Here is a 27,132-nt window from a genome sequence, read left to right on the forward strand (position 1 = left end):
AACTTTAGAAGCTGTTTATCCAGTCTGAAAACAAAATTCTATGTTAATTTTTATTGGCATTATATTAAACACCTAGACTAACATGTAGAGAAAATTGATATGCCTTCCTCTCCATATCTTGATTCAGTCAACAACATTTAAAGTTTTCTTACTATTGATCTTGTAATTTGCTCTTAAATTTATTTCTCAACAAAACGAAAAGAAACCTACTGAATGAGAGAAAGCATTTGAAAATGATATGACTGATAATGGGTTAATACCCAAAATATATAAACAGCTCATACAACTCAGTATCAAAAAACAAACAAACAACCTGATTAAAAAATGAGCAGAAGACCAGAATAGACATTTTTCCAAAGAAGACATACAGATAGCCAACAGGCACATGAAAATATTCTCAACATCTCTAATCATCAGAGAAATGCAAATCAAAACCACAATGAAATATCACCTCACACCTGTCAGAATGGCTATCATCAAAAAGTCTGTAAATAACAAATGTTGGAGAGGATGTGGAGAAAGGGGAACTCTCATACACTGTTGGTGGGAATGTGCATTGGTGCAGCCACTATGAAAAACAGTATGGAGGTTCCTCAAAAAAAGAAAAATAGAACTACCATATGAGCTAGGAATTCCATTCCTGGGTATGTGTCCAAAGAAAATGAAAACACTAATTCAAGAATATACATGCACACCAATGTTCATAGCAGCATTATTTATAATAGCCACGATGTGAAAGCAACCTAAGTGTCAATCAACAGATGAATGGATAAAGAAGATGTGGTATATATACACAATGGAATATTATATTATATTTATATTTATAATATTATCACTTATATGTGGAATCTTAAAAAAACAAATGAATAAACAAAACTGAAGAAAGTTTATTTCTCAACGTTTTATCTCTTTTGTTGCTATTGTAAATGGGGGTCTTTCATGTTGTGTGTGTGTGTGTGAAGGCAACTGATTTCTCTTGTTTATTTTTATAAATATATTTAATTTTATTATCAAATCCTTGGATACCTTCATATAATTTTAACTCTTTCTTTCAAATTCATTTATTTCTCTTGTTAAATGCATTGTCTAGTTCCTCCAGAATAATATAAAATAATAGTAGTGAGAATGGACATTTTTCTAACATGTTGCTAGCTAGCTTCAAAGAGAAGGCATAAAATGTTTCCTCTGAAAAGCAGGATGATGTTGATGTTAGTTAGATATGTTTATCACGTTAAATAAGGAACTATCTATTCTTTTTATTTAAAAATTTTAATATATCAAAACGGATGTTAACATAATAAAATGCCATCCCCACATGTATTAAATGCATATATGCTGTTTCTCTTTAGATATGCTAATATGGTGAATTGTGTTTAAAGCTCTGAAAATTTTAGACAATGTTCATGCTCATCTCCACTTTGCCATAGTAAATGATTTACTCTAACGTGCTGCTGGATTCTGCTCCTATTTTATTTAGGACTAAGCATAAATAAGAATAAGAATATATGGTTTTCTTTTTGGTAATCAGTTTTGGTTTCAAGATCATTATTTGGATTGTTCTCCCTCCCCCACCCCGCCTTCCAAGACCGAAAATTCTCTTCTTTATCTATACTCTGGAACAGTTTTAAATGCATTGGAATTATCTGTTCTGTAACTAGTTTATTAAAATTCACCTGTGAAACTTATGTCTGATATTTTTTCGGGGGTAGTTTGTTGACAACTTTATGTCTTCAATTGTAACTGGTCTGCTCGGATTTTCTATTTTTCCTAAAGTTGTTTCGGTATATTATATTTTCTAGAAATACATACACATTGCAACCAGATTCTTAAAACTATTCTGCATAGCGTTGATTCGGGTAGTATCTTTTAGTTTTACCTGCATTTGCGGTTACGAACATTCCGGCCACCACGGGCTGTGCCCGGCGACCGAGAGCGTTTCAGGAACTCACCCCAAAGAGAACAGCGAACCTCAGGATTGAAACTGGAGCGGGAGGGGGCACCGCATCGCCGCATAACACACCATTTCGACAGGCTCGCTCTTCCAGCCAGGTTATTTGAAGACTCGCGGTAACTGGAGATGCAAGAGAATGAAGAAACGAAAGAATTGGACTTGGAGCAAAAAAGCGGACTGAGAGAGCGCAAGGCGGAGGCCGGGGGATTCCGCCGGGGCAGTGGGAGCTCAGGAGCCGCCCTTTCCACCGCAGCCGAGGCCGCTAGTTCATTTCACTTAAACATCACCGTAAACACCGCCAGGTAACTGTCCTGCTGTGTAACGGTTAGCATTATGGGCTTTGAATCTGATGATCGGAGTTCATATCTCGATGCGACCTTTGGGTCTAGTTTTGCATTTGCCTCTCAGGTAAGTGACTTGAAGGAGCTCATCTCTCCCCCTTTTTTTGAGTAACACTCCTTTCCGACATAATGATATAGTCATTCAGCTTCAAGGAGTGAGTTATATTTCAAAGCAAAGGAGTTCTCAAGCCATCATTTAATGCCTCTTTCTGAGATTCCCAAGTGGGCTGAGCCCTGGAGAGGTCAGAAATGGGCATTTTCTCTTGTAAGTTTACAAACCCTCGGGAGCCGGTGGAAAGGGCGGGAGAATGACATTTCCTGAGATGGAGACGCCCTCTGGCCTCTGAATCGTCGAGGAAGGGAACCCTCCCTGCCGCCCGCCCTGCCCTGAAGGCCGATCACGGACTCGCAGCCACCAACTAGGTTTGCCACACTTGTATGTAAAAAATTGTTCGTTCTTTATCTGAAATTCAAATTAACTGGGAGTTCTGTTTTACCTGGCAACCTTACCACCGACCTCCAGCGGGGGGCGCTTTCTTCGCAGCTGGGCGTCCGCGGGAGGAGACCTCGCAATTCGCCGGGATAATTCACGCGAATCGGCCTTCTGTTCTGCCTTCCTCACCACCCACCCTGACCCCAACCCTAGCCTGGAAAGGCCTCAAAACCCAGCAGCAGGCAGAGAATGCGAGAGCTCAAGTTCCCTCTGCGGGCCGTTCTCCCGCGCCTCGTCTCTTAGGCCCCTTGGATTGGGGTGAAAAGGAGGAAACCTCGGCCTCCTTCCTCTCCAAAGTCTCCTGAACAACCAAAGTCGAAGCAACCGGGGAGTAGTTCCTTGAAGCCGAGGCTCAGGAACCTGTCTAGATGAAAAGGAAGAAAACCTACTCCAACTGAAAAAGAAAAAAGTGAAGCTGCTGTTATTGGGCTGGGAGGACAGATACAGGTAATGCCAGCTGCAAAGTAAACAGGAAACAATGTTTTCCCCAAGATCATGCAGCAGCTGTAAAATGCCACTACGCCCCCCCCCCCACTTTGAGTGATAACTGCCTTCTTACGACGCCAGAGACCCGGTCGGCTACGTCCACCTATTACTGGGATACCTAAAACAGCCCTCTCTTCATGACCATACCCAATCCCTAGCTAATCCGCGCTTCTTCTAATCCCGCCTCAGATATAGCCACCAACCCAGACCCGCTCCCCTTAGAGCCTCTTCAGAGTCGTCTAAAGTAACTCAATTATTAATAAAAGAGGTTTCTCTCATTTCTCTTGTTGAGAGGTATTTCCTGGTTACCTTGGAGTATCCTGTCGCTGCATTAATTCGTTACACTGATTTTGTCAGGTTTGTTTCTGGTGGTCTTTGGCTGGTGTCTTTACACCACATTAGCTTGCTCTGTGGGTCCTAGCTCTGTGGGCAGAGTAGGGGTTAGAACGATTAATCCTGGCAGAGCAGGGGAAAATCAAGATAGACACTCATGTTGATGTTGGAATGATGGGAGAAATGTGCATCCTGGAGAGAAAATATATTACCAAGATGGACAGAAACTAGGTTAACCATGTTTTGAAATAAAACAAAACAAAACTAGATTTTCAAACTTTAGCATAAATCAGGATTATCCTAAGAGCTTGTTCAAGCACAAATTGCTGGGCCCCAGCCCTGGAGTTTGTACTTCTAACAAGTTTCCAGGTGATGATAATGCTGTTGCTTGGGAGAACTGCACTTTAGAGAATGACTGAACTAGAGTAATCTCATCAGTTGCATATGATCTAATGCTTCGAATCCAGTGATCCAATTTCAGACCTCTGATTTAGACATTTAAAATTTTCATTCTAATAAAACAATTAAATGAGTTCTACCTTAAAACCACACAGCGACTCAATCTCACCAATATCCCAAATCCATTAAATCTTGAATCTTTAATCAGTCCAGTCTATAAACTGCCACTGATTATCCAGAAAGTCTGTAATAAACCAAAGTCACCAAGCTTATGAGAAATCAGGATTCCTATTTCCTTCCACTGTGGGTACTTGTGCTTCCATTTGGATGATCTGTGACAATGCTAGTTGAAATAATCCCTCTTATAGGGCTGCAGAAGCAGGTGTGGTCTGGTCTGCTTTCTACTTATTTGGTTGGGGGTGCAAATCAGTACAATCCCTATGGGGGAAATGTGGCAACATCTTACAAATGAATACACCCTAGAACACAGCTTATCTCCTTCTAGACATTTATATTATAGCTATAGACACACACATGCAAAATGTTGTATATATTCAGATATAGATATATTTACCTTTTTTTATAAGTAGCATTATACACATTGTCTTGCACTATGCTCTTTTTCATTTAACAATATATCTTGGTTACATGCACCCCTGTGTTCAAAGCAGCACTATTCACAATAGCCAAGACATGGAAACAACCTAAATGTCCATCGACAGATGAATAGATAAAGAAGATGTGGTACATATACACAATGAATATTGCTCAGCCATAAAAAAGAATGAAATAATGCCATTTGCAGCAACATGGATGGAACTAGAGATTATCATACTAAGTGAAGTAAGTCAGAAAGAGAAAGACAAATACCATATGATATCACTTATATGTGGAATCTAAAATATGACACAAATGAACTTATCTATGAAACAGAAATGGGCTCACAGACATAGAGAACAGACCTGTGGTTGCCAAGGGGAGGGGTGGTTCGGGAGGGAAGGATTGGGAGTTTGGGGTTAACAGATGCAAACTGTTATATATAGAATGGATGACAACAAGGTCCTACAGTATAGCACAAGGAACTATATTCAAATCCCGTGATAAATCACAATGGAAAAGAACATATATATAAAAAGAATGTGAGTGTGTGTATGTATATATATATATAATATATATATGTATGTATATATATGTATATGTATATATATATGTATATATATATATATATGAATCACTTTGCTGTACGGCAGAAATTAACACAATATTGTAAATCAACCATACTTCAATTAAAAAATAATATATCTTGGAGAGCTTAATATTACACGTGCATTCTTTGTTTCTGGAATGACACATGAAGGCCAGTATTGGTGAGAAAACTTTGGTGTATAGATTTTTATAGTTTTTGAATCATGTGAATGTAGTACTTACTCCAAAATGGCAATAAATAAATAAATAAATGAAGAAATACATTATTCTTTTTTTTTCCTCCCAAGGTCTAATATGGAAGTCACATGTAGAAACTACACGTTACTAACATTTTTTTGGGGGGCGGGGGTGTGCATCGCGTGCGGCATGCGGGCAGGATCTTACTTCCCTGACCAGGGATCAAAGCCCTGCCCCCTGCAGGGGAAGTGCAGTCTTAAGCGCTGGACCACCAGGGGAGTCCTATATTTTTATTACCTTTTCTCAGGAAGAAATATTTAGCCCTAACTGAGAATGTTGTATAGCGTGTACTTTTTAGTTTTGTCATATCTCTAAGAGATACATACTCTTCCTGGCCAAAGACTGGGATACTTAGACAATAATGGTTGCTTTAAAGTTAAAAGATAATAGACAAAAATTGCATAGAGATAAAATCAGCCCGATAATGCCTTAAATAACCCATAATTTTGTGTACATTACTCTATAGACAATTTTATCAGCTCCTCTAAATTTATTAGGCAATGTTTTTCTACGGTCCTCAATTAATTCTTCAATTATTTCCTCAATGGGGAATCCCTGCTAAGCAAAACTTGTAATGGAATGAACATTTTGTGGGAGAATGAAACATGAACCAAGCATATCAGTTAACAAAGTTCACAGCCAGGAAAATGCTACTGAGGAAGTGGAGAATAGGGGGGATTAGAAGGAATTACTCAACTGAGTGATGAGTAAAGAATTAACTCACCAAAAAGGAGCATTCACTCTTCTAATGCGTAGCAAACCGACGAGGATGGGATTCGAACCCATGCGTGCAGAGCACAATGGATTAGCAGTCCATCGCCTTAACCACTCGGCCACCTCGTCACATGTGAGTCTTCTTTTATTCAGCTTCTTCCTGGACCGGTGGGATGGGTAATCCCTGATGCAGGAGGCAGGGTGCAGTTCCTGGCTGTGGCTCTTTCCTAAGCCCCACTAGGGAGGCCGGACTGAGTAACCCCTAACGTCCCCTGCAGCTCTGACAACCTCTGTGATAAAGTGACCATCAGGAATCCTGGGGGCCCAGGTTCGATCCCTGGTGGGGGAAATAAGATCCCACAAGCCGCACGGCGCTGCAAAAAAACAAAAACAAAAAACCTCTTCCACTCGTGAGAGTTTGTGTACTTTTAAATATTTAGTGCAGAATTTTGGAGGTTGAATTGTTCTTTTCTACAAAAATGTTGTTGCCTTTTTCCTCTCTACGAAATCTCTTAGCTCTGTTCTCAGCTTTGCTGGGAGGGACTCCTCTCTCTCACCCCAGTTCACCGAACTTCAAAATATCTTCGATCAGCACGAAACCTTTAGAGGTACTTCATCTGCAATACTGAATGAAACAATACTTGTTCCTCTGAATATTGTTACACTTTGAGTCATCCGCTACCACTCACACTTACTTTTCAGAGACTCAAAGGCAAACTCATTTCACACCAGTGACTTCAGAACTGTTCCTAGGGGAAGCCTCGGGCGGGGCTGGATTTCTGCTGTTAACTAAGAGCTTCGGTTAAGTTTGACTTAGACCATTCTCGCTCCAGCAAGAGGGCAGGGAATGTATTTGTTTTGGTCTTAATACACCAGTGTCCGTGTAAGCAAACGATAAGTATTGTTAACAGATTTAATACCAAATCTAAGCCTTAGACTTAAGGCTCCTAGAAAGGATATTTTCAATTAATTAAAACTTTTGGTTTAATAATCGTACTTTTAAAAAAACCATAAGGTTACGATGAGTATTAAATTAGTTAACATCAGTGAAATGCTTAGAAAATTGTCTTGCACGTGGATGGATCTAGAGACTGTCATACAGAGTGAAGTAAGTCAGAAAGAGAAAAACAAATATCGTATATTAACGCATATATGTGGAACCTAGAAAAAATAGTACAGATGAACCGGTCTGCAGGGCGGAAATAGAGACACAGATGTAGAGAACAAACGTATGGACACCAAGGGGGGAAAGCGGCGGGGGGTGGGTGGGTGGCTGATGAACTGGGAGAATGGGATTGACATGTATACAGTGATGTGTATAAAATGGATGACTAATAAGAACCTGCTGTATAAAAAAATAAATAAAATAAAATTCAAAAATTCAAAAAAAAATTGTCCTGCAAATAGTAATTGCTGTGTAAATCATTTGATATTATGGTAGTTGTTTTTATTACTAACAAAATAAATAATACACTAATAATTAATTACATGAAATTGTGTTCAACACGAAAAGAAAACCCAGTAGGGGGAAAAAACAAAACAACAAACAAACAAACAAACCCATGTATGGTCGGAATTCCGTGGCGGTCCAGTGGTTAGTACTCGGCACTTTCACTGCCATGGCCAGGGTCCCATCCCGCAAGCCTAGGCGCGGCAAAACAAACAAACAAACAAACAAAAAACCCCAAAACACTTATGGTCAATTCACAAAAGGAAACCAAATGGTTAATAAATGTAACTGAGGATGCTCCACCTAACTCATGTAAGGATGTGCCATTGAAAGCAATAATATATCATTCTCCTTCCCCTACTCCCACTTTAGATTTCTGAAATACTGTCCATGCAAGCGTAAATCGGCCCAATCACACGGAAGGACAATTGCATAAGAACTATTAAAATTTATGAAATTCATATCCTTCCTTTCTTCTTTCCCTCCCTTTCTCCCTCGCTTCCTTCCTTCTTCCTTCCTTCCTTCCTTCCTTCCTTCCTTCCTTCCTTCCTCCCTCCCTCCTTCCCTTCCTGAAACCCAATAGTCAACCTACTAGCAGAGAATTATGCTGGAGAAATGCCAGCACTAGTGTGAAAAGTATGTATACACATACATTATATATATACAGCGGAGCACTACTTTTTAGTTAAACTATTAAAAACTATCCAATGTCCACCAAATGTAATATTGAGTTAAATAACTTATGATAAAGCAAAACGTTAGAGCAGTTATGTGTTCATTAATAAGACTAATACATATCTACATGTAGTAACTTACAAATAAATATTTTCCCACTGTTAAGTTTTTTTTTTTAAAGGCAAGTTGCAGAACAGTATGTATAGTATTTTTGTTTGTTTTAGATAATAGACTGAGAGAGTAGACATTTAATATCAGTGAAGGCCATTTAGCTTTAACCTCAATTTTATGAAGCCCCCACACTTAGACTTTTCATGTTGTCTTCAAAGGAGTATTATGTATGTATGTGTATATCTATACATATATTATATAAACAATTGTTTGTTTCTTTTTTGAGTTAACTGAAGGGTCTTAAACATATCTCAATATCTTCAAACCTTATTTGGCATTTCTTTATTTTTATATACTGGTAACGAAGATGACATGAACCTTTTGCAAATTCTGGAAGGCTCCGATTGATATAAAATTAAAATATCTTGAAGGATGTATACAAATTGTAAACAGCTAGTATCAGAAACTTTAAACTTTTCTATGTTAAAACATTTTTCAAGATTTTTTTCTTTACCACGAGTACATGTTATTTAGTAATTTACTTTTTTAAGTAAAGAAAAATTTAAACAAGTTTTTTTTCTAAAGACGGAAGAGTGGTGAACAGAGCTAAATCCTACTCATAAATGGAGATATTAATTAAGAACTGACCACTAGGGACTTCCCTGGTGGTGCAGTGGTTAAGAATCCGCCTGCCAGTGCAGAGGAGATGGGTTTGAGCCCTGGTCCGGGAAGATCCCACATGCCGCGGAGCAACTAAGCCCGTGTGCCACAACTACTGAGGTTGAGCTCTGAGCCTGTGAGCCACAACTAGAGCCCACGTGCCACAACTAGTGAAGCCCACGTGCCTAGAGCCCGTGCTCCCTAACAAGAGAAGCCACCACAATGAGAAGCCCACGCACCACAAAAAAGAGTAGCCCCCGCTCGCCACAACTAGAGAAAGCTCGCGCGCAGCAACGAAGACACAACACAACCAAAAATAAATAAATTAATTTAAAAAAAAAGAGAAATGACCACTAGATTTAACAACAACGATTTTTACATATGATAAGGTAGAGTGTCATCATAATATCTTTACAGGTCAAGGTTACACTACTTGTAAGAGGTCTGATTCCACAGACTACTTCAGCACAGCACAATGAAAGCATCCTTTTCATTGTGTTCTATAGCGTAGTGATTGTAATAGCTGTTTTTGTACCTCAAGCTCCTTCCTGGGCTTTCCTCCTACCAAAGCTTCATAATCTCACGTCTTACTTCTCACCAAACTACAGAGGATTAGAGCTTTATATCCCCACATTTTCTCAGAGGGATTTGGATTCACTTTCCATTTCCACAGGTAGAGCATACAATTTCCAGAAAAAGATATTTGACTACAAACCTCTCTGAAGCAGAGTCTGAGCAGAATTCCCATTTGGTGCCCTGCATTAGCCCCTTTCTCTAATAACCTGCTTATCCTCTTGATTCTTCAGCTCTGAGGACCTTCAGATCTCATTGTCTTCTGTGCCTGTTATTCTATTTTTTCTCTCCTTCCCTACATGTACAGATGGAGCCAAATCACTGAGTGGTCTGGGAACTTACTGTTGAAGCTTGGAACCTCTCTGTTTAGACCATTTTTAATAATCTATAGTAGCAGCAAGTCTGCCAGGAAACAAATTTGTACTTGAAGCATGATAAAATCACACCATCCACCATCTATGTACCCATTCTCTCAACAATTATTTAACATATGTCTCTTCTATTCCAGGCACTGTGCCATGCACAGTGTGCACTGTCTAGGGGGGAAGACAGATATTTAGACAAAAAAGAACACAAAAAGGTATATGATCACAAATTTTGTTAAGGGATATGAAAACATAGAGTGTCTTAAGAAAAACCATGGGGGGAGAATTAACATTAACTGGGAAATTAGGAAATGTGTCTCTTAAATAGATATCCTTTGGATAAATAGGTGACATTTAGGATAAAATTCAAGAGAAGTGTAGGGGACAAGGAGGCAGAAAGTGAAGCAAAGGGTATTCCAGGCAGAGTGAAAAACATGTGTGAAGTTCCAAAAACAGGAAGAACTGGGAAAATTAGGAAAATTGAGAGAAGACCAGTGTGACCTGAACAGAATTGAGCAAAGGAGACAGTGGGGAAATGGCACTGGAGAAGTTGGCCAAATCAATACAGGCCTTGAACACCATGTTCAGGATTTGAAAATTTTACCCAAATTGCAATGGGAACATATTGGAGCTTAAAAGTAGAGGAAGAATGTGATCTGTTTGATATTTTTGAAAGATCATTCTGGATGCTCTGGAGAAAACAGGTTGAATAGATTTGAGCAGATCCATTGGGCAGCCATGGCAGCAGTCAGCATGAAAGATGGTTGGTGGCTTGGGCTAAAAGAATGACTACAGGAATGGAGAGAGGTAGATGAATCCAAGATATATTTTGGAGATAAAATCGTCGGGACTTGACGATGATTTGGATACACACTGTGAGGGACAGGTAGGGTGACTAACTACTGCTGGATTCTGGAACTTTTTTGTTTCAGCACTGCAAGCCGTGCCTCTCTGGGAGCCCCCTCAGTCCCAAGCAAACCCAAACATCTGGTAACAAGGAAGGACAAAGGATGATTCTCATGCTTCTGACTTGAGTGATGGAGCAAATGGAGAAAGTGTTTATTGAAATTGGGAGGATTGGGGGAGTAACAGGTATTGTGGGAATGACAATTTAGCTTTTGTATGTTAAGACTGGACATAACCTCATTAAGCCAGATGTCTGAAGTAGAATATTTTTTCCTTCATATTAGAGTCAGCTGATGAATTTTGATTTTTAAAAGACTGTAAAAAAAATCAGATTTATATCCATAATGAGTAACTTCTTTCCTCTTTCAAGATTTTAACTACAAATGGTAAAGATTCTGGAATTTTTTCTTTCTTGCTATGAAACTAATTCACAGGAAATTATTTGGTGATTCCTTGGTTTATTTCCCATTTTTAAATGATTCTATTCTTTCCTTTATCCATTTATTTAAAGATTTTTTTGATATGGACAATTTTTTTTAAGTCTTTATTGAATCTTTTTTACAATATTGCTTCTGTTTTATGTTTTGGGTTTTGGCCATGAGGCCTGTGGGATCTTAGCTACCAGGCCAGGGATCAAACCTGCAACCCCTACATTGGAAGGTGAAGTCTTAATCACTGGACCACCAGGGAAGCCCTGTCCATTTATTTAAATACTGCAAGGTGAAATTGTAAGATTAATTTATTCAAAAGAAAAGGGAAGCCTCCAAACAAACAAAAAATTCCTCCAAAAGAAAAAAAAACCCTAAAAAAGAAGAAGAGAAAAAACTTTTAAGAAAACCTCCAATCTTGCAAAAGCGTTGACAGCCAATTTGTTTGAATCCACATTAATTGGAATAAAAATAATTGATTAGTTGATGTCTTCTTAGCAAAAGTGAAATTCTTAGCAAAGGTGAAAGACTTAAGGTCAGTCTTGAAAACTGAAGATCCTAAGTGCAAACTTCTATAAAGAGAGTGTGTTTTTACTAAGACAATGTCTTAGGTTAAAAATAAGGAGAAATATAAAACCTAAGGAAAGGAGACTTTTAGGAGACAATTGCAAGGCATTCAAGTAGAGCTGAGAAGTAGGGGAAGATACCCCACACTGCCAAGAACATGAATATTTAGGTGGCTCGGTTCTTAAACACTGTTGCTGATTAAGTGCAAATTAATAAGGATAAGATCAATATTTAACACTGACCCTTAGAAGGAAAATTATTTTGCTGACCATGTAAAGCAAAACTCACCCCACCAACTTTGTGCAATGGAATTGTTCTCTTGAGCCTTTAAGTTCATTCTAAGAAAATTAACACACTGATCAAAATAAAATAGGACAAAACAAAGGAATCTGAAGAAGCCATTTCCCCCCTGCTAGCCATCCCCATTAAATAAGAAGGGCATATATTTAGAAATTCTATCTCTCTTACATATTGAAGTCCTTATGGATAAAATTATATGATGCCTGGATTTTCTTTAAAATACAGGAGAAAAAGGTCGGGAAATATAAATAAATAAATGAATAAATAAATAAATTATATATACATATATATATATAGGGAGAGAGACTGGCAAAAATATTGCTAATTCTTGTAGTTGGGTGATGAATACATTAGGCTACGTCATATCATTTTCTTTACTTTGTGTATTTAAATGTACATACTAAAAGTTATAATATGTTTAACTTCACTTTATTGCATAATTATGCCCGATGTCATGGTCCCTGCAAGGAAGAATTAATGCAGTGGTCAGGGAGAGTACAAGTAAATAAGCAAAGACATATATAACTGCTGACAAGAAAAGGTGAGGGAGGGGTTATTACCTTATTTGTAGGAAACTCCTTACCGAGAACCTAAAGGCATGCAGGTAAAACTGCAAAATTGAAGAGCGTCGCCGTCCACGGGTTGACAGCTGCATGAGAAGTGCTCACCCGCCCGCAGGCCGCAAACCTTTCCACCCGACGGTGAAGACCCCTCGCCAGCAACGACCCCGCGCTCGAAGCTTTAGCTTTTACTTTATTCCCTGGAAAGCGCAGAAGGTTGTGGGGCACAAGCTGGTGGCGATGCTGCTAAACCGGACATGCTCCTTGTCGCGGGGGGGGGGGACCTCTCTGGAGGTTTACAAAATTCCTGGTTTCTGTCTTCTAAAGTCTTTCATAGCTGGGTAATAATAATAATAATAATAATGATAATAATAATAATAATAATAATAATAATGGCAAACTCCTCCACAGAGCCTACTTTGCCTAGCACACTCCTAAGTGCTTTACACGCATTAATAAAGGGAATCCCATAGGAGATGCAAACTATTATATATAGAATGGGTAAAAAACAAGGTCCTACTGTATAGCATAAGGAACTATATTCAATACCCTGTGATAAACCATAATGGAAAAAAGTGTGTATATGTGTGTGTGTGTGTGTGTGTAGCTGAATCACTTTGCTGTACAGCAGAAATTAACACAACATTGTAAATCAACTATACTTCAATAAAATAAATTTTTAAATATTTAAGGCAATCCCAGCATCGTCCTGGTAAGGTGGGTGCCTGCCGAGGGCCTCACGCAGAGTTGCCGGGATGCGGTTTAAACGGGGCAGTCCGTCTCCATAGCCCATTCTGTTAACTACCACGCAGTATTTCAAACGCGAAAATGGCAAATTATTTTCCCCTAAAATTCAATGGAGACGCGATCGTGTTTGATTGAGTGGTTTGTTTTAGGCTTGAGAGGGAAGGGAGAAGGGGAAACCAGTGGTGTCAAAAGTCTTAAAGAGAAGCAGAACACTGGGAAAACCAGAAGCCATTCTTAGGACTTAATTTGCCAAATAACAAACCAAAAGCCGAGAGACAAAATCTGCTCAGTGCGGAGGTGAAAGCTTCCCTCGATTTTTCTGGAGATTTTTGAAGGATATTGCTCTGGGCTTCAGTTCTCTAGACGGAGAAAGCTGTGATTGTAACTAGCTCTATAACGCGCTCCGCTTGGCTCTTCTTGCCCTGGTCACAATACCCACTCCTGTTCAAATCAGTTGCCCAGAGCTGAACCTTTCCCATCTGAAGGAGAATCTTAGCTAATATTTCAAAACTGCGCCTCCTTGCATTCTGAAGGGAACTGGGGACCAGGTACTGACCACCCTCTCCGAGAAGTATGTGTCCCCAGGAGCACGGAGAAGAAAAGTCAAGGAGGGTAACGTGAATTGCAGGGAATTTCGGAGGCGGTGACGTGATTGCAGCCTTTCTCGCTCCCGCTGGGATATGCACTTGAGTTTCTGAAATCACTCTAGGTTGTGAAATCCCAGGAAAGTAGCCCGATCCTTCCCTTTGGCTGTATCCCTCCCGTTCTTTCTGTAGGTATAGAGGATCTTGGAATTTCGAAATAGTCAAAGCTGGGAGAGAGGGGACGATAGGGTAGATAATGACCAGGAAAAGGATCCAACAATTTCCCGTGTTAACATCTGGATCCTAGCAGGGCCATAATTTTCGTCCACCCAACTAGCTTTCGGAGGTTCCCAAGACCACAGACCTTTCTTTCAAATTGCCCTCCTTCCCTGTTTCCAGGAGACCAGATATAGGGAAAATCTGGTGGGGAGCGTGGCTGACTTTTCCTCTTACCCGGGAATGCTAATGAGCTGGATGCAGGAAGAGCTTCGTGGAAATTTGTCCAGTGCAGGAGCACTCCCTGGGTATTGCTTGGACGTTGAGATTAAGACCCCTATCTTTCTGCCAAGTGAGACCTTCTCTGTAGTTGAAGGAATTGCTTTGCCAGAGTCTCTGGTGAATCAGTGCTCACTTGTTTTTTTAATTTAAGTATACTTGACATACAATATTATGTAAGTTACAGGTGTACAATATAGTGATTCAAAAATTTTAAAGGTTATACTCCATTTATAGTTATTATAAAATATTGGCCATATTCCCTGTGTTGTACCATATATCATTGTAACTTCTTTTTTACATGATAGTTTGTACCTCTTATTCTTATCCCTACATTACCCTTCCTCCCTTCACTCTCCCCACTGGTAACCACTAGTTTGTTCTCTCTATCTGTGTTCCTTTTGTTATATTCACTAATTTATATTTAGATTCCACATATAGGTGATATACAGTGTCTTTCTCTGATTTATTTCACTTAGCATAATACCCTTCCAAGTCCATCTATATTGCTGCAAGTGGCATTATTTCATTGTTTTTTATGGCTGAATAATATTCCATTGTATATATATACCACATCTTCTTTATCCATTCATTTGTTGATGGATACTTAGGTTGCTTCCATATCTTGGCAATTGTAAATAATGCAGCTATGAACACTGGGGTGCATGGTATCCTTTCGATTTAGTGTTTTAGTTTTTTTCAGGTATATATGCAGGAATGGAATTGCTGGGTCATATGGTAGGCTTACTTTCCCCCAGTCTCTGATGAATCAATACTACTCAGTTGTTTTCTTCCCTACACTTATTTTTTTAATGGATATTTCTCATTTTTAAAAGAAATTACAAACATTCCTGAAATTCTACCTTTAACATCACTTTTAAGAGAATACAAAGCTCTCATGTTCCTAGAGTTAAAGAATAGAATCCCAAAAAAACCTCTTTCCATTTTCTGGAAGTGACTAGTTGTCACTGAGGGTCTTCAGAATCCCTTACAAGATTTTACTGTCTGTGGGTAAGGCTGTGCCTTATAAAGGACTTGTTTTGGTTGATAACCCAGTGCTCAAGGCTGGGAACCAATATTTTCACTGAGATAAGAATCCCTTATAAGAAGTTACTTTAAACTTTGACACTGTGCCATACAATCCAGAGCAATCTACAGATTCAGTGCAATCCCTATCAAAATTCCAATGGTATTTTTCACAGAAATAGGACAAACAATTCTAAAATTCATATGGAACCACAAAAGACACCAAATAGTGAAAGCAATGTTGAGAAAGAAGAATGAAGCTGGAAGCAACACACTTCCTGATTTCAAACTATATTACAAAACTATAATAATCAAAACAGTATGGTACTGGCTTACAACAGATACACAGATCAATGGGACAAAACAGAGTTCAAAAATAAACCCATGCATATATGATCAATTAATTTACAACAAAGGATCCAAGAATATACAAGGAGAAAGACAGTCCCTTCAATAAATAGTGTTAAGGAAACCGGACCACCACATGCAAAAGAATGAAACTGGGCCACTATCTTACACCATACACAAAAATTAAGTCAAAATGGATTTAAGACCTGAAACCATAAGACTCCTAGAAAAAACATAGGGGGTAGTCTCCTTGATCCTGGTCTTGGTGATCATTTTTTGGATTTGATACCAAAAGCAGAGGCAACAAATGTAAAAGAAAAAAAAGTGAGGCTACATCAAATTAAAAAGCTTCTGCACAGCAAAAGAAACCATCAACAAAATGAAAAGGCAACCTACCTGCCAAATGGGAGAAAATATCTGCAAAATCACTTATCTGAATAGGGGGTTAATGTCCAAGACGTATAAACAACTTATACAACTCAAAAGGAAAAAAAAAAAGAAAAAGATTAAAAAATGGGCAGAGGATCTGCATAGACGTTTTTCCAAAGAAGACACAGATGGTCAATAGGTACATGAAAAGGAGCTCTATGTCACCAATCATCAGGGAAATGCAAATTAAAACCACAAGGAGATATTACCTCACACCTGTTAGAATGGCAATTATCAAAAAGACAAGAAATAAGTGTTGGTAAGGATGTGGCAAAAAGGGAATGCTTGTACACTGTTGGTGGGAATGTAAATAGGTGCAGCCATTATGGAAAACAGTATTGAGATTCCTCAAAAAATAGAACATGATCTGGCAATTCCATTCCTTGCTATTTATCCAAAGGGAACAAAAACACGAACTCAAAAAGATATCTGGGGCTTCCCTGGTGGCGCAGTGGTTAAGAATCTGCCTGCCAATGCAGGGGACACGGGTTCGAGCCCTGGTCTGGGAAGATCCCACATGCCGCGGAGCAACTAAGCCCGTGCGCCACAACTACTGAGCCTGCGCATCTGGAGCCTGCGCTCCGCAACAGGAGAGGCCGCGACAGTGAGAGGCCTGCGCACCGCGATGAAGAGTGGCCCCCGCTCGCCGCAACTAGAGAAAGCCCTCGCACAGAAACGAAGACCCAACACAGCCATAAATAAATAAATAAATAAATAATAAATTTATAAAAAAAAAAAAAAGATATCTGCACCAGCCCGCAATGCTCCTCCTGCCCCTGTTCACTGCATTATTTACAATAGCCAGCACATGAAAGCAACCTAAGTGTCCATCAATAGATGAATGTATAAAGAAAATGTGTGTGTGTGCATATAGTTCAGCCATAAAAAAGAAAATATTGCCATTTGCAACAACTTGAGGACATTATGATGAGTGAAATAAGTCAGACAGAGAAAGACAAATACCATACAACCTCACTTATATGTGGAATCTAAAACAAGAACAAACCAAACTCACAGATACAGAGAATAGATTGGTGGTTGCCAGAGTTGGGAGAGAGGGTAGGAGTGAAATGGGTGAAGGGTGTCAAAAGGTACAATCCTCCAGTTATAGATGTCATGGGGATGTAATGTACAGCATGGTGACTATAGTTAATACTGTACTGTATATTTGAAAGTTGCTAAGAGTAGATCTTAAGTGTTCTCATCGAAAGAAAAAAAATTAACTGTATGTGTTGATGGATATTAAGTAGACTTATTGTGGTGATTCACAGTATATACAAATATTGTTTTGTTGTAGATCTGAAGCTAATATAATGTCAATTACATCTCAAAAAAGTGTTGGACTTGTGGCAATTCACACTTGAATTGGGTTTTAAGGACTGACATAACATTTAATAACTTTTGATGCTCCCGTATTTGCCATTTCTTTTAAGAAAACATTGTATTTATATGGATAGGCTGGAACCTGGAGATAGTTAAATATCACTGGCCTGTAAGAGAAACGACACTTCTATTCACCATGGAAGTGAAAGGTAAAAACTATAGAGACAATGGGAAACATTCTCTGTGACCAGGAAAGTTTCAAGTCTTATATTCAGAGGATCAGAGGCAGTAGAGCAGAAAAGAAAAGCGGAAGAATGACAAATTAGCAGACTAGATAGCCTAAGGGAGACTTAAATTCACCAGAATTTTTTACCATAGCTGGGCCAGAGTTTCTTTCTATTGACAGGGAATTATGTTGCCCTATAAATACTGTAACTCTAGTAGAAGTCAGAAGCAGTCACAAAAATGAGGACATATTCTTCCAGTACTTGAAAACTATCATCAGCTTCAGCAAAGTCCCTCACTACATTGACTGAGGGAGATAGGCAGTGCTGAAGCTGAAAGAGGTTTCAGTTGTATAAATATACTTTGTAGGAGATGGAAAATGCTGGAATGAAAGGCTTGCTTTCCCCTCTTCTCTTTTGCCCTCTGTTGTGAGCTCAAGGAGCTGTGTTCACAATCAAAATGTATGCTCTATGCTTTAGCCATGATGGCCACACTAGATTTTGATGTACTGGGAGCCCAAACCTCTATGATCTCCGTATCACTTAGAATATAACATGTCCTTTTTCACCAGGAAATGCTAGTTCTGGGGGTGGGGATCAGGAAGGGTCTGCAGGCCACCCACTTATGGCCAAGAGGCTTGGTTAGGTAGCCAAGGTGGAAGGGAAACAGAGACAACTCATCTCACACATTTTAAGCTCTTGGATAGTCCTATGACCTCAACTGGTACTAAGAGAAGCAATTTCAACAATAGACTAGGCTAAGGCTAGTTAGAAATCAGAATGATGTGAAAAAGCAAAACATAAAAACTCATGAATTCAGTATAAAATATATTTTTTACAGCTGCCCTTGTGTACCTTTTCATTGTATTAAATGACACTTCACTGCATTTAACAAAGGTAATCACAGGTAAATTTCTTGTTGATGTTTACTTTTCCAAAATCCCAACTTTTCCAGCAGTTATTGACCTTTAAACAACTCTTCAATGTGTTCTGACGTTCTTTAAATAAGGAAGTTCAAGAAACACTTTATCTCACTTAAAAAATATGTGAATTCTACTTGAAGTTGTCACCAAACACCTTGGCAAGGAGTCATTTTAGTGGATTCTCTGGTGCTTAATCAGAACTGAGCTTCTACTGAAGGCTTCACCTCCTTCACCACTGCTGGGGCTTAGTAGGATGTGGCCTCTCTGATGTTGGATCAGCATTGCTCTCTGCTTGCATGCCTTCCCACACTATTTACATGTACAGGATTCTTCCTCAGAGTGGACTCTCTTATGTTTATTGAGATTTGACTTACAGCTGAAGGCTCACCCACATTCAGAACATTTGAAAGGTTTCTCTACTGTGTGGATTTTGAGATGATGACTAAGACCTGTCTTCTGACTGAAGGCTTTGCCACACTCTTTACATTGATAAGGCTTCTCCTTGTTGTGAATCCCCTGATGTTCAATAAGATGCTCTCCCCTTGTGAAGGCCTTGCCACACTCAGGACATTGGTAGGTCTTATCCCCAGTGTGGATTCTTTTGTGGTTTCTCAGCCCAGTTAACTGCGTAAAGGTCTTCCCACATACATCACACGTATATTTTCTTGGTTTAGGAGGGTTTCCGTGCTTCCCTCCTAACTTGTGTTTGTTGAGGCCCGAGTGTTGACTGAAGGCTTCACCGCACTCATCACATTTATAGGGCTTCTCTCCAGTGTGACTTCTCTGATGTATGACCAGGGTTGAGTTCACTCTAAAGGTTTTTCCACAGTCGGCACATTCATAGGGTTTATCCCCTGAGTGAATTCTGTGATGTATTATAAGTTCTGAGCTCCAGCTAAAGGCTCGTCCACATACAGGACATTCAAAAGGTTTCTCTCCAGTGTGGATTCTCCGGTGTTGGTTAAGTCCTGCATACTGAGCGAAGGCTTCCACATACTTTACATTCATAGAGTTTTTCTTTACTGTGAATTCGCTGATGCTCAGTAAGATTTGAACGCTGCCTGAAGGTTTTCCCACATTCATTACATTCATAAGCCTTCTCTTTGTTGTGGAACTGCCTATGTTCAGTGAGGTCTGCACTATGGCAGAAGGTTTTCCCACAGTATATACATTCAAAAGGTTTCTTTCCAGTGTGGAGGCTTTGATGCTTTGTAAGAACTGATCTCTGACTAAAAAATTTGCCACATTTATTACATTGATGGGGCTTTTCTCCAGTGTGGATTTTGAGATGTTGGGAGAGGCCTGCTTTCTGACTGAAGCCTTTGCCACACTCTTTACACTGATAAGGTTTTCCCTTGCTTTGAAGCCCCTGATGCTGGGTAAGTTCTCCACGTCTGATGAAGGCCTTTCCATATTCTGTACTGGAATATGGTTTCTTCCCAATGTGGATCCTCCTATGCATCTGAAGGCCTCTTATCCAAGTGAAGGTTTTCCTACATTCATCACATTCATATGTTTTTTCACCTGTGGCATCCCCATCCTGCAACTCCAAACTTCCACTAGGCTCACTGTCTCCTCTGTATGTGGCATGCTGACACACAGTTTCATCATGTCCATCAGACCCCTCCCTACACCATAATGTTTCTTCATAACGTTCCTGCTTCACTTCTAATGTCAGGTTCTCAGTCCTCACACCACCATCTGAAACAACACATCATATAACTTGAGGAGAAAAGGTAACTCAAAATTAAGAGACAGACAGGTAGGAGGGTTAATCTTTATTTTAGATTTAACAGAGGATTTTATATCTTTTCTTTATTTAGTGTCAGGGGTTCAGAGAAACAGGTCAGCCAAGTAGAAGGAATGGGAGTAATACAGGTGTGGGAGTGAGAAAGAATAAAGCATGGCCGAGCTACCAATAGAGTATGGTAAAATTGATAGGATGTCACTTCTGTGATTACCTAAGACTGTAAGTTCCACCTACTATGAGATTTTCTCTATTGACACTCTCCCTTGCTGGTTTGCTGGCTTTGATGAAGAAAGCCACCATATGAAGAAGCCCATGTGGCAAGGAACTGAAGGTGGGTTCTGGTCAGTAGCCAGCAAGGAAATGAGGCCCTCTGTCTGTGTGAGTGACTGACAGAGAACTGAGTCCTGCCAACATCCATGTGAGGGTGGAAGTGGATCCTTCCTCAGTCACAACTCAGATGAGATCCCATCTTTGGCATTTTGACTGCAACCTTGTGAGAGACCCAGAAGTGGAGGGCCCAGGTAAGCCATACCCAGACTCTTGACCCATAGAAACTATGAGACAATAAACGTGTGTCATTTAACTGCTAGGTTTGTGGTAATTCATTAAGCAGCAGTTGATAACTAATGTACCACTACTACAAAAATACAAAGCTTCCTAACTATAAGAACTACTACAATTAAAAAAAGAGGAGGGAAAACAAACCACACACTGAAAATCATATGCATGTATATGTATATCCATACATACATGAACACACACAGATAAGTATTTATGCATATGTGTATATATATGTTTATACTTATTATCAATAAACACAAATGGCTTAATTTATCTATTAAAAGAAAAAAATTAGGGAATTCCCTGGCGGTTCAGTGGCTAGGACTTGGTGCTTTCACTACCCGGGTTTGATCCCTGGTTGGGGAACTAAGATCCTGCAAGCAGCACAGTGTGGCCAGAAAAAAAAAAAAAAGAAAACAAAAAGAAAAGGAAAACAATTAGATTTGGTCACAGAGCAAAACCCAACTCTATTATATATACAAGAAACACATCTAAAATAAAATGATAGAGAAAAGTTATGAATAAAGGATGAACAAGAGAAAATTAAGCAAATGCAAATAAAAGAAAGAAGGCATCATGATCTCAGTTTCAGAAAAAAGGAGAGATTCAGGCCAAAAGCATGAAATTAGACAAAGAAGAGAACTTTATAATGCTAAATATACAATTTACAGTGACAATGGAACAGATATGTCTAATTATGCAGAAAATAACAGAGGAGCAACTTTCCTAGAGCAGAAATTATAGATGACATAAAGAGACAAAACAAATAACAGACTTTAATCATCCTTTCTCTGTCTAAAAAAACACCAAATGGGCAAAAAAATAAAGATACGGAAGATTTACAAAATGAAATCAACAAAATTAAATCTTATGGATAAATATGTATATCAAGCTCTGTATCCTGAAAATAGAACATCTTTTCAGATGTGTAGTGACCTTCAATGAAAACTATTTTTTGGGTCATAGGAAAACCATAATAAAGTCCAAAAGGTGTAAACAACACAAACATTCTCTGATTACAATGGAATAAATCTAAAATTAATAACAAAATCAGCAAATAAGCCCTTCCATCTGAAAATTTTAAAACTTCCAATTATTGGTTCAAAGGCAAAATACAAGCATACATTTCCGATTTTCTAGAAAATAACAAAAACACTATATTTCAAAACATTTGGGATTCATCAAAACCTGTGTTCAATAAAATATCTGTAGCATCAAATATTTATATTAGTAACAGATATATAGATCAATACAGCTCAAAAGTTAAAAACTAAAAAGGACAACTAATTAACCAAGATAACTTGCTCATTTAGGAACACTTTACTGGCTTTTCTCCCTTCTGTGTCTCATTCCCCTCCCTTAGGCTTCCTGGGAACAACTCTGATACAAATTACTACAATGTAAAATAAATACATTTTAAAAAAAGTGAGAACATAAGGAAGGAATTAACAAAAATAAATGCAGAAACAAAATACAATATAGAAAAATAATGGAATATTGTAGTGGTAGAACAAAATTGAATACACCATTGTGAACTCATATTTTTTAGAAAAAAAAAGTGTACTTCTAGCTCTACCCATAAAATGTGTTAGAAGTATTGTTACCCTAGTGGTAAAGAACTCCCCTAGCACCCAGATTTTATACATCAGTAGCATTGTCCATTAAGAAGAATCAAGGCTCCTTTAGAAAGGGTTGATACCAAATCTGGGTCTAGGGAAAGTACAAGGTGAGCCTGGAACAATTAATTTTGTTCAGAAAGCAAGGATTCAAAATTCATAGGGTCATCACAAAAAGAGAAAGGGGCAAGATGGGAGACATCCATACAAGGCAAAGATGTGTCAGTCTGAGCATTAAAAAGAGTAATAACTGTGGTAAATTGAAACACACTGACTCAATGAAAATTACTAAGTCCATAATGATACTAACACAGAGAAAGTCCTAAAATATCACGTCGCCATTTGAGGTACCTATTAAACCATTCCTTGGATATGAAAATTGGTAAATAAAGGGGGAAAACTAAGCATCAATCTTGACTGTTTAATATGAAGTCAAGTCAATCTAACCAACAAATAGATGATTTGACCATTCCTTTACTATAAAGAAGAATGCCAGTTAATAGTGTAGAAGGAACAAAAGGATTATAAAATCATTCTGTAACCCTTAATAAAATGGTTGACCCACACAAGAATTCTCAAAGATTTTGTATTTTGTTGATGGGAAACTGGCCACTCACAAAGTGCCAAAGTGACACCACACCGTTACAAGGGGAAAAATTAGCTGTTCAATGGAGGGATCATACTTTCATCATCTTAAGCCAGCCAGGGATTTTATAGTGGGTCACCCAGGTATTCATGTCTACTATTACCTAATATTAATTCTAGCCAAAAATGTTTAACTTGAGCCTTTCAATCTTTTTTCCAGTTTATGGAAATCCAGGGTACAGGGGCAGCAAAATAAATGATACAATGAGGAAGCAACCAGAAAAATCCAGAGGGTAGGAGACTGGCCTGGGCTCATCAAAAAGTCTGGGCTGTGAGAGGGAAAATGGGACAGTGAAACTGTTCTAAAGTAAAAAAGAATTAAAAGGCATAACAACCAGATGTGTTATGTGACCCTGGCTTCTATCCTGTTTTGCACAAATCAGCTTTAAAGACATTTTGGAAAATAATGGACCAGTTTGAATTTGGATTGAGTTTAGATAACATTAAGATGTACTGACAGGGAAAAGGGAAGATTATTAACTGAGCAAAATAGATTATAAAATAACACATAGAAAAGATCCCTTTATGGTGAAAGGAATTTGTGTATGTGTGTATACACACATGTGCACATAAAAGATATACAGATATAAAATAAAAAGTCATCAATCGTGATCTCTGGGTGATAAGAATATCATGCTTTGCCTTCTTATTTTGCAACTCTGTATTTTCTAACTTTCTACAATGCATATATACTTCTCTGGTAATAATAAGAGGTAACTTTCAAAAAAGTCAATGTAGTTTTACAAGGTTAATATTCTATCAGGGTCTATTTATGTAAGCATCAAAATACTTGAAAGTAACATTTGCTATAGACAATCTGCAGAAAATTCAACTGTGGATGTTTAAAACCGACATACTGCTGAGGCTGCTCTGAGATGACTTATCACCTGTTAATCATTATTACCTAAAATGTCAGCTCTGTCACTCTTTAACAACTCTCATCACAAGGAATTAACAAGTCACACTCCACAAAAAAACCAAAGGAGAGTTCATTTCAGTCTAAATTCCCTAGAGAAATTCTTGCCTCACCTCTTCCCTCTGATGGGTGGGGCTCAGGTCCTTCGCCCTTGAACTGGACTGCTGCAGGCTGAACTCGGGTACATGAAGAGTCTTCATCTAGTGTCTTAAGTGTCACTGTCTGCAAAAGGATCTTCTGTTCCAGAGCACAGGCTGAAAGCTAGAGACAAGCAGCACTCATTAGGCCTGTAAGGATATCATGAATTTAACAGGGACCAAACCTCAGGGAGGAGTCCCCAAGAAACATCCCCCGAGAAGGACTAGGAGGAAGAAGCTAGAAACCAGGCCCTAGGGCGCTGAGAGGCAGCCAGAAAGGTAAGCAAAACAAAGTTTGATCAAATATTGTTCCTGTCACTTCATTTATGGGCTATGTGTCCTTGGCTAAGTTACACAACCTCTCTGAACTTAGTTTTCATGTGTGATACCACCTACGTCTTTGCTGCTGTGATGTTGAATGACCAGTAAAGGAGCACGATGCCTTCACTATCTTTACTCACCATCCCCGAATCTGCTGTTTCCCACCCTTCCCCTTCTTCCCCTCCTGACTGGCTTAGCAAGAAGCTCAGTTCCCTGCTGAATGCTAGGTTTTCCCACTGTTCTCTCAGAGCCTTCACACTTGAGAAAGTTTTGCTCCCAGTTCCCTGCAACCATATCATACAAGTCTCTTCCTATGTGTACATTTCTCTTTCTTTCCAGATTCTCCAGCATGGTCACCACCTCCTCCCCACTCTCTGGATGATGTTCCTGCAGCTGGGCCTGGAGGTCCGGGGCAGGATGGAGAGGAACTGCTCCAGCACCAGCAGCTCCAGGATCTGCTCCTTGGTATGTGTCTCTGGCCTGAGCCACTGATGGCAGAGCTCCCAGAGCCGGCTCAGTGCTTCTTGGGGACCAGGGGAATCCTGGTAGCAGAAGTGTCTAAACTGCTGCCTGAAGATCTCCCAGGCAGGAGGCTGGTTCTCTGGAAGGCTGAGACCCTGATTCCTGGGGTGGTCTTCCTCCAACTTCACTTTCACCATCACAGGCCTCTGCTGACCCCATGGGGCTTGGAACAGCTGGCCAGCAGACTTTCTTGTGTCCACGGCCATCATGCCTGGCTTCTGCTGGAGTTTCAACTGGAGGCTTCTGAGGGCACCCTGGGGAATAAGAATTAAGTGATAAAGGGATACACGGCATATACTTCGAAGAACGCACACAAGAAAGAAGACCTGTAACCAGGGTAACTAATTTTATTAATTCACTGAATCCACAAATATTTTTTAGAGGCCTACCTTGTACAAAAACTGTTCTAGGTGTTTGAGACGCATTAGCGTACAAAGATCCCTGCCATCATGGAGTGTCCATTCTAGTAGGAGCAATCAATAAACAAAACAAATATGAAAAGTGTAGAGTATGTTACGGAGATAAATAAAAATATCTAATTGCTGGGGTGTGTGTGTGTGTGGAATGAAGGCTTGCACTTAATGGAGGAAGGTTTCTCCAAATCCTGCATTAAATACATGTATGTGGCCCCTAACCTAAAGCAAATTTTCAAGTTATCACTTGGCACCGTTTTTCCATACTTGAATACATACGACCCAACCTGTGGGAGAGGAAAAGTTACTAGTCACAGCCAGAAAATTATTGATGTTTTCGTGTTAATCTGGCAAAACTGAGAGCGAAATCCCACCTCGCTTCACACAGTGCTGGCGGCCCTGGTTTAGTCAGAGCGTCGGGATCGCCGTTCCCAAGAAGGGGATCCCCTGTCCCGGGACAGTGTCCTGTCTTGGGGGCCTTGGGGCCGGCCTTTCCGGAGCCTCCCAGACAGACGTCTGCTCCCAGCCGCACAGCCCCGAACCTCCCCGGGCACAGGGTGTCCTCCAGCCGTAACCAGGGCCGGTGTTGGCTGCCCCACGCGGCTCAACACGTCCGGGGCTTCGCAAGGCCGAACCCGATATCTAGACGGAGGGACGCCCCCGTACACTCACCTGACAGGGACGCAGAAGTGCGCCTCCCGGAACTGGACGCTCAGGCGCGCCGGCTTCCGGCGTCTCCCGGAGGTCACGCCCCCGAGCGCGCGCCCGCGACCCGCCTCCACCCACGTGCGCAGCGTCTCCTAGTTACCCTGCGGCCGGGTACGCTGCGTGTTCAGTTCGAGCGGTTCGGGACTAAAGGCGGTGAAAATAGCAACTGTGCTTTGACAATTAACACTAAACCCAGTTCCTGGATCTCTGAAATTAAAAAAAAAAGTTTCGGACACCCGCCTCTTGCCAACCCGGCAGGACCTCTTAACTGAAAATGTAGGGGAGGAGTGCTAGATGACAACAGAGAAGAAAAATGATTGCTCTCTTCCATAAAGAGCGTTCCCGGGAAGTAGGCCGTTGGCGGTCAGCATCACCACCTGTTTGTCTCCCCTCTGCCCTTCTCCTAGGTGCTTTCATCTCCTCTGCGCCCAGAACCCTCTCCTTCTCAGGAAGGAACACGATAGCTAGCCTTTAGGATCTCGTGAATATACTGAAACCAGGAAGAAACACAGAAAACAGTGATGGTCGAAAAGTGGGAGCTGTTAAGGCAAAGAGCTTGGGCCAGAAGGCAGTGGAAATTTGCGAGAGTGCATGACCCTAAGAGCAGAAGAGGATTAAGTGATGGAAGAGGTTCTACTGTGGAAGAGTTGGAAGAGGGGGCGATCGAAGTAGGTGAGCTCACTGCTCTG

General features: G+C 39.9%; 1 protein-coding gene across 2 annotated transcripts; it reads right to left on the reverse strand.

Annotated features, from left to right (window-relative positions):
- Positions 1-18,776: 18,776 nt before the first annotated feature.
- Positions 18,777-26,502, reverse strand: LOC308623947 (uncharacterized protein). 2 transcript variants are annotated; one of them, XM_081246771.1, is made up of 4 exons: positions 26,408-26,502; positions 25,122-25,576; positions 24,456-24,603; positions 18,777-20,555 (listed from the first exon to the last, which is right to left on the reverse strand). In XM_081246771.1, the coding sequence occupies exons 2-4, from the start codon at positions 25,149-25,151 to the stop codon at positions 19,816-19,818; spliced, it is 918 nt and encodes a 305-aa protein (XP_081102897.1). In that variant the 5' UTR covers positions 25,152-25,576; positions 26,408-26,502; the 3' UTR covers positions 18,777-19,815. The 2 variants fall into 2 exon arrangements, with proteins under 2 accessions (XP_081102897.1, XP_081102898.1); XM_081246772.1 differs by lacking the exon at positions 26,408-26,502 and adding an exon at positions 25,712-26,366.
- Positions 26,503-27,132: the final 630 nt, after the last annotated feature.

Source organism: Mesoplodon bidens (genome assembly GCF_964165515.1).
Source record: "Mesoplodon bidens genome assembly, chromosome: 10".
NCBI lineage: Eukaryota > Metazoa > Chordata > Mammalia > Artiodactyla > Ziphiidae > Mesoplodon > Mesoplodon bidens.

What these genes read in the sequence shown, in the direction of transcription:
- LOC308623947 (XM_081246771.1), bottom strand. Translation starts at nt 25,151, where the DNA reads ATGCTGGAGAATCTGGAAAGAAAGAGAAAT. An exon ending in ATCTGGAAAGAAAGAGAAAT is followed by an intron (nt 24,604 to 25,121) that starts GTACACATAGGA and finishes GCTTGTCTCTAG; the next exon opens with CTTTCAGCCTGTGCTCTGGA. An exon ending in CCACCCATCAGAGGGAAGAG is followed by an intron (nt 20,556 to 24,455) that starts GTGAGGCAAGAA and finishes GTGTTGTTTCAG; the next exon opens with ATGGTGGTGTGAGGACTGAG.